The 15,180-nt window shown below is 44.4% G+C and overlaps 1 protein-coding gene across 1 annotated transcript in view; it reads left to right on the forward strand.

The window, feature by feature from the left end:
* Positions 1–15,180, forward strand: part of MAGI2 (membrane associated guanylate kinase, WW and PDZ domain containing 2) — a 747,493-nt gene that overhangs the window by 428,097 nt on the left and 304,216 nt on the right. The window contains exon 3 of the mRNA XM_066633432.1: positions 7,616–7,735. Within this exon, the coding sequence (XP_066489529.1) occupies positions 7,616–7,735 (120 nt within the window). The remainder of the gene's footprint in view (positions 1–7,615; positions 7,736–15,180) is intronic.

Consider the following 15,180-nt stretch of genomic DNA (forward strand, 5'->3'; position numbering starts at 1 on the left):
TGACCCACTCGTCAGCCCCAACTCACAGTTTGGGAAACACTGCTTTATGAACTTTATGAATCTGAATCTCCAACATCTGGTGCTTCCTCCTCAGTGCTGAATATTCCTCAGTGGTTGTGGCAGTTTCTCTATGCTGGCTATCCCTCAACTCACTGAAGTTGCTAGCCCAACAACAAGGTCTCAGAGTTCAGCAGTGGGGAGAGGGTTGCTTTACCGATTCTCCACCTTCAACATTCTCTTTCCAGGGCATGGTCCAGCCCCAGAGCAGCTCTCAGGTAGTCTTCTAGTGATCTCTCATCATCACCAGGGTTGTGAAGGTTCAGCTGGAGTCCCTGAGATGGTGCCCAAGGTGGTGGGGCAAGTCTGGAAACTGACACAAATGTATCAAACGATTCGCCATTGGTCAATATCAATGCCCATTTGATGCAGAAAATTGACCCAGCCCAGTATTAGCGAAACAGAGTCACAGATAATGAGAGGTAGATGGCAATTTCACCAGTTAGCAAATTTGCAGATTTGCATATAAAGATAACTGACTGTACCATTAAACACTGAGGATGAATACAAGATGCCGCATTTTGAAAGGATGTTCTGGCTCAGAGGTGTCAAGGCCCTCAGGCCGAATGCGCCCCCCAGAAGTAATTTATCCATCTCCCTTCATAACTGGATTCTCCCAGAATGATAATTGGGCTCTCTTATATCTTGAAAATATGAACAAGATTTGCACATTTTCTATTCTATCATTTGCAGCTAATGGGTTTCAAAGTGCTTATCTGCTTAATGATGTCACTTCTGGACCTCAGCAGGCACCATTAATACTAACCGGCCCTCTGTATCAACTCTGTATGAAATGAGTTTGACACCCCTTCTCTAGCCAAATGCTAGCAGCAGACCTGGGCGAACAGGGCAATGCCCCGGATGCTGAGCCAGCGCATCTCTAGGTCCATGTGGGAAGCCTCCCTGAGGCTCCCAGTGCGGTCACAAACTGCTCTTCTGTTTTCCAGAAGTGCAGTTTAAGACCATGGGAAAGCCTCACAAGGCTTCCCCGGTTGGCTTTAAGGTCATGTGAGTCTCCGTTGCGCTTCAGAGGTGGGGGGCTGGCTTTGCATGTGAGGCGGGCAACATTTTTCATGGGGGTGGCCAGCTTCACAGTCCTGGGAGCTGGGAGGGGAAGTTTGCCATTGCCAAATGCTGTTGCCTGGGATGACAGACCAAAACAATTACTCCAGTGCTACATGATTCTTTTAATGCTAAGTTTCCTGAGTTATTGTCGGATCTTCAGTTTAACTCCAACTACCTTTAGGAAGGCAAGAAATGTGTTGTTCTAGGGAAGCTCCCAGCTCTGAATCCTGCAGTAAACCAGGGACTACATGCTGATACATACACAGGCAACTGAAACTTGTCAAGCAGTGACTGAGCAGTCGCATTGCTGAGATGTTAGCCTCAGAAGACGCTAAAGGAGTTACTGTACTGAAGCTCTTTGCTGACATAAGGATGTGTGGTGTGGTGTGGTGTGTGGATATTCAGTGCACAAAGCCTTGGAAATGCCTAGATTACAGTGAGTGAAGACAACCACTTTGAAACTCTTGGTTTAGTGCTGATGTAGCCAGGTGCATGCTGCATCCTGTGTTGGAGGGGCAGTCATGGAGACCTCCTCAAGACAAGGGAACATTTGATCCCTTACCACAGGGCTGCATTGCAGTTACATTGGCTCTCAATAGCTACACAGCTGGATAAGATTGGGCCCTAAGTAATCCCAGGATGAAAGAGTTCAACCCAGGATAGTTTGGTCTTCTGTGTGAATGAATGTGTTACAGTGCAATGCTATGCGTGCCTACTCAGACATAAGCCCCATTGAGCTCCCAGGTACATGTGTAAAGGATTTTAGCCTTAGTAATCTTTTCTCAATATTTGCAAACTCAAAAATTAAACTGTAGGTCTGACTTAGATTTGCATTCCTTATTATGATCTATTTTCTCAGCCTAATCAACCAAAGTAATTAAAATATATATTTATCGCTGTGGGATCTTAAGTGTGATATCCGTTTTGAAGATCATTGCAATATCTCTTGAAACAATGCCTGTTGTTGTGACACACTGGTACGTTTATTTTCCTGTATATTTTAAAGATTGCACCCGCTCTCTTCATCTCAGTGCTTGGAAACAACTAAGGAACAACAGGCATATAAATTATACAGCTCACCCATGTGGATAGTTCTCTACTCCCCATCTGCCACACACAGAGCCTTAAGATTGTCACAATGTCAGCTAATTGAGCATGTAACTCAAGCTGGTCAGGAGTGCATCCCGAACAAGCAAATTCCAAATGACAAAAGATGCCTTCCAAGGACAAATTGCCTCTCAGGTGATAGAAATTTCTGACAGCAACTGTGCCCAGCTGATCTTGCAGTAACTGCTGTGCCAGAGGGCACTAGGGACTGAAGTCATCAAGCTCAGACAACTTGGCCTCAGATGACCAAAGCCTAGAAAGATCACAGACAAGACGCTGAACATGATAGTGCAAAATGTAGAACAACAGTGATACTGTTGTCAATCTATATGCATGCCAGTCTACAGTCTAGGAAATACCACGTCATGTCACTCTGAAGTTCTGTGTTTAGCGAGCAGGTAGGATAGACATGATAGACATACTCATTTTGAAACCTCTGAAAAGATGTCAATCAGTAACTAAGCTGATTTAAGTGCAGTGCTTTAATCAGTACATACATCACATCTAAGTACCCAGATGCTACCAATATGCAAGTGCAATATGGGATTGATACTGTTGGGCATGTGGCTGTCCTTTCTTATCCATGTGAAAACTTTTGAGGCATAATGGAGTATCCTGAAGGCTATAGGCAGCAAGGCTGGTTGGAGTTGCAAGACCTTGAATTGCAATGTGCTCTGACACATTTAAAGTCTGGAGCTTTAAATTATCTTACTCTTGATTACTCTTCTCCTGGTTTGACTTGGGCCTGGAGAATCTCTTCTTGCACTCCATCTCTCCATCACCATTGGCTTGGACATGGAGGTATGGGGCAGCACATGTTTACTGGTGTGAACAAGCCAATTCCTTGTTGGAGGCGTGAGTGATCAAGCGCAGGATATGGGGCCAGAGGGGACTCCTGTTCTAGGCTCTCTAGGTTGACAGACTGTGGTTCTAGCTCGGTTTCGAGACCTGGTTCTGAGTCTACTGCTGGTCATTCCTACCTGTTGGTCATTCCTACCTGGCTGCTCTCATTGGAATAAGAATCCAAACTGCTTAGTGCTGGAGTCATGACATGATTAGTGACCCTGATGTAGTAATCAGGAAAATCCATAGGTATGCATTTTATTTGCTGTCATAGCAAATCATTCACAGTACACCTGCCATCAACATTGTTCCAGTCCTCATCCATGTTCTCAATAACAGTCCTCATCTGGACAGAACCAGGTCAGTGTGGGATTTCCCATGTTCTGTTTTGTCCTGTTATTTAGCTTCTGGTTTCTTGGCCTGCTTTGGCAAAACTATCCTTATTGTTCCCAGCATAGCATCTCTCCCAGTCGTTGTCTGCATGTGTGCCCCATCCTTCCTTGCTTGGCACAAGACAGAAAATCTCTAGCATTTAATTGGCACTTGAGTGAAAAAGAGCAGTTCTTAAGCAACTGCTTACCCTCACAAATTTGGTTCTGCTAAGCCTGGTGACATTCCCCTTTCATCCACCTGTTGGACTTGACTTTGGTTCCCTTGACTTTTGTCACTTTGTTCTTTCAACCATTTTCAATGATAACCACATTTCAAATATCGTACTTTCCTCTTTCATCTGATTTCATCTTTGATTTCATCTGATTACCCTTTGCATACTGAAAAGGGTAGGGAGCTGAATCAGTCATACTAATCAAGGAGTTGAGTTAAATAGCAACCCATGAAAAGACAATGTGGATTTGATCACTTCGGCAGGATATTCCTGAATGGAGAGATGGATTGCAACTACCTGGTGGCAAAAGGTGAAGAGCAAAAGATTATTGTCGGGGTTCCCCTGCTCCCACTGGTCCCCAACATACCCATGGAGAAGGCTTCTGGGCCAGAGGATCAGGAAGGAAGCCAGTGGAACATGGGACCACCTTCCTACATGCTGCCTGGGCGCTCCTGGGGGCAGCAAAGTGCAGCAGAGGAACACTGCACACCAAACCCCCCACTCCACCCTCCATCACAGAGGATGGAGAAGGGAGACAGAACGCAGACCGTTTGGCTGCCGGGCAACCGCCCCTCCCCTGTCAAGGGGGAGCTCTCCCATGCCCAGTCAGCCAGGACCGATGTGCTGGGTGGGGCGCCTGACTATGATATCGGGAGCCCATGACTGAACCTCCCAACATCGTCTGCAGAACTGCGGGACCCAGGTGGGCAGCGCCAGCTCACTCCCCAGAGACAGAGACCAGGGCAGAGGCAGCAGCCTCACCAACCACCTCAGGAACAACCCTGGTAGCTCCAGGTGAGAGGAGGTGGGAGGGAGACAGAGAGAGGAAGAGGAGGAGTTGTGTTAGACCTAGGGGAGGGCAGTTCCAGAGACACACCCTTTTTGTGCCACCCCTGTGAGGGAAGGGGAGGGGCCAAAGGGGAGTGGCCTGCCCTACATAAATCAGGAGGCCAGGAATTACAAGGCAGTTGGGGATTGGGGGAGCAGGCAGGAGGATGTGCTGACAACAGCTCCTGATCCTGACCTAGGCAAAAGCTACCAACCCAAAAGAGGGGGCTTGGTGACACAACCCCCCCCTTGCTTCTGGTGAACTAGTCTGAAGCCTCCACAAGGGTCCCCTCAGAAAGGCCTTGTGGGCCAGCCACTCCCCCCCCCCACAGGGAGGCTTCACAATTATATAGCCAATATATGACTGAAGCAGGTGGTCTCACACTGCCTGGAGACTGCCACCATTCTGTGCACCTGTGCAAGTGCTTGCTCTCGGCTGCCTTTCATAGCGCTGTCTGGTAGAAGCTTCTGCAGGAGGGATTTTATCAGCTTTGAATGCATGCAGGAGTTGCACTGAATTGCTTCTCTTTTCTGCATGTAAGTCACTTCTTAGCATAGGCAGCATGGACTTTTAAAAATATTATTTAGACTGCATTCATCCTTTATTTTCATCCATGCTCTGGTCCCTAACCACACTAAAGTGCAAGGTATTGCTGTAGTCTGAGGTTAGCTTGCTGCCATCATGGAGCTGGACAGGACTTTTTTGTTTCTCACCTGCTTAGTCTTTGGTGAGGAGCTTTTTCACCTGCTTTTTTTCAACTATCTGTTCTATGGGTTTTTATATTGTTAGACAAGTCAGTCACAGGTATTGTGTGGGACAGGAAGTAGGAATACAACAAATTACACAAAGAATCATAGAGGGAGTCAGAAGCAATCTCAAGAGGCTGTCTGGCTCAAGGATGCTGGCCGTTGACCCCTTGGGCTTGGATCTTGGGGGGTGACCTTGGGGGTGGTGGCACAATTCAGCTTTCTTGGCTCTTTTCAGGATTGGCATAAAGAAGCATGGATAAGCAGCAACTGATTTTCAGCTTTGAGTTAAGGTAATAGGCAATAGCATGCTTCCCTCCAGGGAAGATGCCACACTGAAACTGAGAGGAATATTTGGAGATAGGACTCACTACAGGGTTTACTCAAATTGCTCACTAACATTGAGTTTAATAAAACTTTAATTTTAATAAATGTGACTCGGTTTTAATCCCAGCTCTGCCTCATGTATCACGGACGGAGGGGTATGTGGACAATCACACAGTTTTGATTGTAATTTTATATTTTATTTTTATCTGGGTTTATTTGTTGCAGCTGTCCCATTTTTTTTTAATTTTTGATTATTTGTTATTTCATTGACTTCATATTGTTTATTTTCATGTCTTATATATTAAATTAGCTACTTGAGAGAATCTTATATGAAGGCAAGATTACAGATGGAAATAATAAATGCAAACCTAGTAATGTCTCTGAAAGTTCTTGTCACTTGAGAATTATAACATGCTGCAATAAAAAGCAGTATTTAAGTGCTTTTCAAGAATGACCCTTTTCAATTCACTGCCATTTTTATTGCAAGGTATCATCCCAGGAAACCTTGTGTCCTTTAAGCATACTAACTTTAATTATATTTAAAACTGCAATCCTCTTCACACTTACCTGGGAGTAAGTCTCAATGAATTCATCAGGGCATACACCTAAGTGGACATGCATAAGATTACACTGCAAGACTGTAAGTGGCAAGAGTCGAATTTCATGTTTCAGGGAGAGAATCTTACATTTTGACAGACAGCTACTTTCAGCATCAATTGCAACAACATTTAAATAGCTTAGGATACCTATAATGAGATGGAATGCTGAACTGTCAGAATTTGCTCATTCATTTTAGCATCAGATTAACAATTGGTACAGCTGAGATATTGGTCTTATCATGTGTTAACGGCCTGATGTTTTTAAAGGCTTTTCCCCTTTAGAGAGGAGATGATACCACAGCCCTGCATTCGTTATTTCCTGCCTCAAATGTGAGGGCTTTTGGGCCCTGAAGAAGTTTGAGCAGTAGTCACAATTAGCTCCACTGGCAGCTTTAAGCTTCAAGGTCTTCAAGAAAGAGCAACATTGATTTAAAATAGAGCACAAAATGGATTGGAGAAAGCTTTGACTAATTAAGCTATCCTTGTCAGTTAAACAATACTTCACGCCCTGTGATCCACGCACAGGGCTGGCCCAGCCATGAAGCTGCCTGCAGTGGCTGCTTTGGGCAATGGGCTGGACAAGGCAACAAACTGATGAGGGAGAGCCATTTCTCCCCCTCCCCATCAGCCTGCCACCTACCCAGCCACTTCAATCAGCACTCTAATCCTCTGCTTGCATGCTAAAGGTAAACAAGAGATGGATCAGGACAGTTTCAATGCACTTCTTTCTACAACACTACTGCTTCAAGAAGCACAAGCATGGTGATTCTGTTTGGATTCTTCACTTCCAGGAGCAATCAAAAGAAGATTGCTCCACCTCCTCCTTCCTCTTGCCCACCCAGGAAGAAGACCAGGTTGGTAAGAAGGAGGCAGATAATCTCTGCCCCTTCTTCCTTAAGGAAGAAAACAGTTGAGCAGTCAACTCTTCCTTGTCTTACATCCATCCATCACCTGTTCAGCCTGTTCATTTGACCAGGGTCAAGTGGGAGGGAAGAGTCTGGAGAAGGTAGTTAATGGACATAAAGGTAAAGAGGAGGGGGGTTTCTGACATTGCTGCACAGCACTCTCCTCTCCATCTGCTGCCTGCTCAACCACTTTCTTAAACAAACAGGCAGGTGATACAGAAGAGATAGCAGCCCTGGTGGGGTGTATGCACACACTAATGCACATGCAAGTTAGAAAATGGGAAGATTTATGGGAAGGCGATGGCAGGGACAATGGATTCCCCTTCCATGCATATTGCAGAATTTAAATCTCTTTAAAATTCCTCCAAAAATATTTATATCTATGTATAAATCTCACTCAACAGGCAGCTATACTAGTCAAATATTGCAGTTAGAAACCCATAGTTATTATGAAAGCAACCAATGCAGCTGATGCAGCACTTCAAATATCAAAAGCTTGACAGTAAGTATGTGTTTTCTATTTTTTCAATTAGGCACTACAAGGCCTCATAAGGAGGGCGAAGTCCCAGGTGTGGATTATATTTTCATCACTGTTGAAGATTTTATGGAACTAGAGAAAAGTGGTGCTCTTTTGGAAAGTGGGACATATGAAGGTAAGCACATTTTTACTGCTAAATCAGCTTTATATTTTTGTTATGTTTCCCCTCATTTTCTGAAATTTTATTAGGATATCCTATTAAAAATGTGTTATGATACTATTATCATAAATATATGAGGATCTAGATGGAGGTTCTGCAAGGTTTTTCTTTCTGTGTAAAAAGCTGTATGCAAATTTGCTCAGTACAACTGGGATGCATCATCACACAGGATGAGGGCAAGCAATTATGACAAGTGAAAGTTAAACCAGTCACCACCCTGCAAAGCTAAGCTGACATGCAGCTGAGCAGCACAGTACTTGGTAGTTGCTTGAGAGAAGTTAGACCCAAATGTAACTTAAGGTAGGTATGTTTCAAACCAAATAATTGCTCATTCACCACACTTCCAAGACAGAGACCTTGAATGAAAATGCTCTGTTGGAGTGAACAGTTCCTTAGACATAGAAATAGGTCTGCTGTGACTTCTTACACATTATTGATGGTTCTGCAGCTGACGTGTATGCTCTAGAAACTTCATCAGCTTTTTCAAAGAACCTGTATAGCGTTATGGAGATTTTTGCAAAGTTTTTAATAAGAAATTCAGCATTTTAACTCTCTTAACTAAGTAGATAGGGAATTTCAGTGGTATGTGGTTTTAAAGATACAGTATGTAATTGAGAGGTGAAGAGCTGGAAATTTAATGTTGCCCCAAGGGTTTATGTTGATTCACCTCATGTCAGACTTGTTCAGGATCATAAAAAAGTGTGCGTGAAATGGAAGTATGTAGCATTCAACTGAAATATTTGGAATAGAGTTAATATGTGTAAGGTCATTGAAGAAGCATCTTTATACACCAGGTTTAAAAGTATATTTGTGTTGGAAAGTACCTTTGTATTTCAAAATATTAATCAGACAAAATAGTGGAAAGATATTTTGAGGCAGATAGATGACTTTTGACAAGAACACTGTAGGATCTCGACTTGGGTTTGAAAGATTTGGCCTGAGTTTTGTTTGTCAATAAAAACATTTAAAGGTAAATTAGGAACATTCCTACTGCCACAAAGACGATGTGTGTTATGTGGCCTGAGTGGAAGATCAGCTAATCTGCAGTACCTGTGGAAAATTAAATACATTTGCATGTCAGTACCCAAAATGTAGCATATTGTTACCATCCATTTTTCTTTATTAATTGTCCCCTGGACACTGTCGTCTGTCTAAAAAAGAAACCTGAACACATCTTGTCAGAAATGCAATACTGCAGTGAAAAATGCCTTGAGATTTGCTTGCTCATCCCTTTACATTAAAGCCGTACAGGTGTGGTCTCAGTATGGGGGGGATCAATTCTTGGACTCCCTGCAGGTACCAAAAATTGCAGAAAAGCGAATTTGCGATTTTTGGCCCCTTGGGCCCTCTGAAGGGAACTGGGGCTATGCTCCATCCCCCTCCAGAGGGCTTTCTGGAGCCCAGAGAGGCAGTGCATGTCTGTCCGCTGCCTCTGCAGGCTTCTGAATGACCTGTAAAGGCAAAAAAAAAGCCACTTCCAGTTTCCCAAGGGCAGCCCTCCAGCAGTTTTCTGAACCCAGCAGAGACAGTGGGCAGAGGCCATTCTGAAGCCTGCAGAGGCAGCAGGCAGATGCACACTGCCTCTCCAGGCTCCAGAAAGCTCTCCATAGGGGACCAGAAGGTCCAGGTGGAGGGTCCAGGTGGGGGCCAAGTCTGAGGAGGATCCAGGTGGGGGCCAAGTATGACTCAACATGTGCCCAGTGAACACACGTTGAGCCAGATCTGCAGATACAGGATCTGCAGATATGGAGCCCAACCTGTATAGATTTGGCACAAACCTAATCTATTCTGTGACAGTATGACTTCATTTATGTTGAAAGGAACAGTACAGGCCCAAGAATGACTGCTGCAGTCAGGTTGCCTTTTTTCTCTCCTAGGGATATATTCAAGAGTAGATGTTATTAATTGCTTCTCAGTGAGGCAACATGGCAAAGGTATTTGAATTGTGATCAGTTGGGGAATGCAATGGGAGTGTGCTGAAGAAATAAGCAGTAGTGGTGACAGCTGTAGCACAATGAGGGGCTAGAGTGAAGTTTCTTATACAGCAATTGGTTACAGAATTTGCTATATACAGTATTTGCAAACCTTTCCAAAAGGTGCAGTGAAAATAGCAGTAAGATGCAATACTAAGACTGCTTGTAAGGAAGGCTTTTCTTGATCCCTCTGTTCTTGATAACCAGCAACCATTATCAAACATCCCCCTTTTGACCAAGGTGTTCAAGAGGGTTGTGATGTTCTATCTCTGGATAGTCTTGGATGAAATATATTATCTAAACATGTAAAAGTCTGGTTTCTGACTTGGCTTTAGAACTGAAATTGCCTTGATTGATTATTTGTGCCTGGAGTTACAGCAGGAGAATGCATTTCAGTTAGGTCACCAAGGTCTATCAGCAGTCTATGGTACCTTAGCATATCAGGTAGGGATGGGGTGGAATGGTCTTGTGCTGCTCACAGTTCTGCCTGAAATGCAAGTTCCAGAACCTGTTGCTTCAGGACTGCTTGTTAGCCCTTTGGCTATTTGTTTAGTCTGGCCCAGGGTTCAGTGTTATCTCCCTTACTGCTCAATGTCTAGTGTTGTCAATCAGTAGGAAATCTTATCTGGGTTTGGGTATTCAGCTTGTTCCAGATGAGGTAGCACTCATCTGAAGAATCTGGTTCACAGTCTTGGGATACTCCTGGACACTGCTTTGCTCTTGAAGTATCAGGTGGTGGAGCTACCTCACAGTGGCTTTGCTACAATAAAGTGATATGTGGCCTTTATTGGTGAAAGCAGATCTGACTATTATAATACATGTGATACTTCTATACGTTCTGCATGGGGCTACCTATGAAGATGATTCAGAAGCTGCAGCTAGTATAGAATTCTGGTGCCCAGCTGCAGTTAGAGGGAGGATCTGTTTGTTCAACTATATACTGTTTTGATACTTAAAGCCTTAAATGTCTTTGGTCCAAGGTACTTGAAGAACTTTCTTATTTCTTATGAATATGCCCACTATCTATAGTTATCAGGGGAGGCTGCTTTCCCGGTTCACCAACTGAAGTAAGGTTCATGAGGTTCATAACGGAGTCTTTTCTGTAGGTTCGCCCAAGGTGAAGAATTCCTTCCCCTTTATTTCTTGCCTGCCCATGTCTTAACTGTATTTCTGAGGGTTATGGAAACTACTCTCTTTTGCCTGGACTGTTGGCTCAGCATATGTACTTTCTCCTGTCAAGGGGAAATTGCTGGGTAGGTGAAATGCCAAGCCTCTTCTCCTTTCTTCTTGTCTGCTGTCTGTTGTCTCCTCCTGAAGTTGCTCTGAAAGTAAGAAGCCATCAGACTAGGTTTACCTGCACTATAATGTGTAGTTTTGTTTCCGCTTCTTGGAAGTAAAGTAAATTGTGTGAGTGTGTGTGTTTGGCATGAGGACATCAGAAGTGCTTTGTGCCATGCAATTGCAAACCATAAAATGCTGCCCCCCAAAACATCACTTTCAATTTTTGTGGAAAACGGGCTCCAAAATGGACCAGGAAAAAAGAAAAAAAAAGTGGTGGGGGAAGGGTTGTGGTGCTGCTGCCCCCCCCCCCCACAGTGTGCTGCCTGGGGCATTCCCCCCCCAACTTCCTCCCCCAGGTACACCAGAGGTACCACTGTTGGTCATTGTCAAGAATTACAATTCACCACTGAGCACCTGACTAACTTCCACTCACTCACTGAAGTCTTCAAAAAGTTACTTCTCTTTTTGTCTGCTTTTTCTGCCCTTCATTCCTGTGAAAGCCACAAGTGATGAAATTCACCTGTCTTCTACAATGCTGGCATCTGTTCCATTTCACTTGCCAGATGGTTCCACTGTTTTTGTCTCCTTTCTGTTAAGGTTATCGCCAAAGCTCTCTAGTCCAGTGTTTTCCAAACTCCTACAAGGAAGTTGGGAACACTGTAAGTGTGTGCAAAGGAGGGGCTATGGCAGCAACGCAATCCCCAGGATCACAGTGCTGCCGGAGGTGGGAAGGTTTTTTTTTAAAAACTTATCTCTAGCCAGTGCCAGAATCCTGGGTGGGGAGTTGGGGGGCAGAATCCAGGGATCCCTCCACAGGGTTCCCTGCAGCTTTGAACATGTAAAAAAGAGGAAAAGATGGGTATTTCCAGTTTTTATCACAAAACCGGAAGTGCCTGGGTTTTTCTCTTTTTTTTTTTACATATTTGAAGGCCCAGGGAGTCCTGTGGAGGGCTGCCCAGACCCCCCAGGACTCCAATGCTGGCTGGAGGTAAGTAAAACAAACACAAAACCTCCTGTCCCAGGCAGCAGTGTCATCCTGGTGATTGCATTGCTGCCTCCCTCGCCCCCCAAACAAGCAGGAATAAGTGCTTTCCTAGCTGGTGGGTCACAACCTACCAGTTTGGGAACCACTAGTCTCTTTGAGAAATTCTTTTTAAACCTAAGCAATCCTTGTGCTGTACAGCTTGTACTTCTTGTAGAGAAAACAGACCCCTTTACTTAACTCATGCAGTCAATATCAGAGACCAGATAAAGGTCAGGCTGCTCCAATATAGCATACATGTCAATACCCTCTTAAATAACTAAGTGATGATTTGAAAGGGGACTTGTGTATGTTGTTCTAGCTAGTGGATTTATTTACAATCATTGGAAAATTATACTTTTGCTCTGTTTTCTCACCTTTTTTTCTCAAGTCTGCCAAGAAGAATTATACTAAAGATATCCTTCTTATCAGATCTTTATTGATGTTTGTGCTGGACATCTCAAAACCATCCTATGTCAGAGGCAATAATGAGGCTGGGGAGGGATAAAAACTGTCTTTTTCAACCTTCTCTTCTATATTTCAGTCCACATATGATTATTCTCACAGATAGCTGTCGCTTGTGTCCTAAATTTCATTAGCCTGGACTGACTTCGAGCCTGATCCTGAGGTCCATGGCCTGGCTCTGCGCCGCGGACCTCAGTCGCAAACGTGCTGTAAGGCACGTTTGCAGAGCTTACTGCTGGGCTCCCACCGGAGCTAACCCAGCTCCGGCCAGCACTAAGCCAGCATGTGGTGGGTGCCCAGGTTCCGCGGCTTGGCAGTCTCCCGGACCGCCGGGCTTTGGAACGGGAGATGGGGCGTGGCCGGGGGCGTGGGGGTGGCATGTCATGGGGAGGAGGAGAAGTGGGTCAGTGGAGCCAAGCTCCGCAGGATCCAAGGCGCTAGGGTAAGGCTGCTCACTCTACATAAGCGCCTTTACTTTAGCGGTGACCAAGAGGTTGCCGCTAAAGTGAGTAGCCCTATTGTAGTGCTGCTTCCCTTACTTGGGGGAAGGGGACAAATGTCCCCTTCTCTCGAGGAGCCTCCCGCAGTAGCGCAGGAGGCGCAGGATCCAGCGGGAGCCCTCTGTGGAGCCACCGGGTCCTGAGGCTCCAGGCAGCTCAGGATTGGGCTGCCCCTTGGTTATGACTGACTAAACTGACAGCATAATCCTGTGCATTTCTACTTGGACATAAGGCCCATTGAGTTTAGTAGGCCTTATTCCCAGGTAACAATAGGATTGTAGCCAATCTAATACACCTTTTGCCCTTTATATGTATGTATCAATCATCATTCAGAACAGCAGAATACAAACTGTATTTGTGTTGTATTGTATTATGCACCTGAGGCTATAGGTAGAGATCAGTTGTAACAACCATTGCTGTAACCATGGTTGCATAGATTGCACTGTAAATTACTTCTTTATAAGCTGGGTGCAATCCAGCCAATGCTACCATGATTTATCGGGCACCTCTTACATTCAACAGACAAAGAGCAACTATTCCTGAACACCTCCGTATAGCATCCAGCTATCCATCCCTTCTCTGTTGTTTAGATAGCATTCAAGGCAGTTTACATGAACAAGCTAGGGTAAACCACCATTTTTCAATGGGGTTTTTACAAATGCAGTCTGTGAATCTACAGAATCCTTATTTACCAGGTGTTGCCTCTCAGTGTGGTTCTCTCCTCTGGCTGTATGCCATTCCAACTTCAGCAGGCAATCATAAGTCAAACCTGGACAGTTCCTCAGGGACATTCTTTGCAGGCTGGCCTTTCCACCCAGTGGGTAATCAGCTCAACAGGTACTCTGTCCTGACACAATGGGTACTGTAGCTTGTCATTTTTGGATGGGAGACAGCCTGGCATTCTGTCTCCCATCCAAAAACACAACCACAGATTCTGCCGCTTAGCTCTTCAGGCAGCACTGGCAGCTCCACCATCAGTCCACACCTCCTTTCCAGTGGTTATTTGCTGGTGCTTCTTCTACATCTTTTTTAGATTATAGTTCCTTTGAGACAGGGAACCTTTTGAGACAGGGAACCATTCACTTAGCTATGTAAACCTCTTCATGAGAACAAACTTCATTTGTTGTTGGAAAGCACTTCATAAATATTTCTACTACTTGTTGGCATCCTTCAGTCTCAGAAGACTATGGTATCTCACTCTGAATAGTGTTCTGGAACAGAGTGTCCTCTCCAGTGCACGAAGCCTGGGTAAAGTAGATATGGAGGATAGGCTGTTACCCATGCAGCAAATCCTCCCTCTCCACGTCGCTGAAATGGTCCAATGGAAAGGCAGAAGTCAATACGGTTGGTTCCAGTGGAGGAGTTGCCAGAACGTGACTGTGTTCAGCCATGAACTGCCTCAGGGACTCCGGCTCCAGATTTTGCCTCGAGGTTGACTCCTGAAGCCTTTTCCATAACTGGATGTAGCCACAAGGCAGTGGAGGTATGGGATCAGAGTTTTCCTTCTCTCAGATGAGCTGCCTTCCCAGGCTAACGAGTCCCATCTACCCGGTGGCTGTTTAGTTGCCTCTTACGACAAGTACAGCCAAACTGAGGGCCTATTCTTATCCCCAGCCCTCAGGGAAGTACTACTACTACTACTACTACTACTACTACTACTACTAATAATAATAATAATAATAATAATAATAAAACTTTTAAGCCTCATTGCTATTGGTGGGGAAGTTAAGTTTGTACTCACCTGAGAGTAAGACCCATTGAATACAATACATCTGAGTAAGCATGTTTAGGATTATTCTTAACTGTTTCATTGAAATGAATGGGAATTCAAAGTTTTTATATTTGGCTGGTGTAATATAATTTTCTGTAACTTTGATACCTACAGCAATCAGGAGACATGAAACATGTTCTGTTCTGAGTGTGCATTCATATTCAGTACTGAACTTAGAAATGAAATTAAAATTTAATTACCTTTTCCTCTGCCTCCCCAAGAGAAAAATCTTGTCAATCTTGTTTGTATTATCAAACTAAGAAGGTGACTTTCACCAATATCTTGCATGTATTTTTAAACTTCTGCAGCTCAGAGATTATTTGACAGCTCGTTCCAAAACCTGCCTGAGGTGAATTTTACCTACTGTATAAATATTGATTTCTTTAATA

Source organism: Tiliqua scincoides, chromosome 7 (assembly GCF_035046505.1).
Source record: "Tiliqua scincoides isolate rTilSci1 chromosome 7, rTilSci1.hap2, whole genome shotgun sequence".
In the NCBI taxonomy this organism is placed as follows: Eukaryota; Metazoa; Chordata; class Lepidosauria; order Squamata; family Scincidae; genus Tiliqua; species Tiliqua scincoides.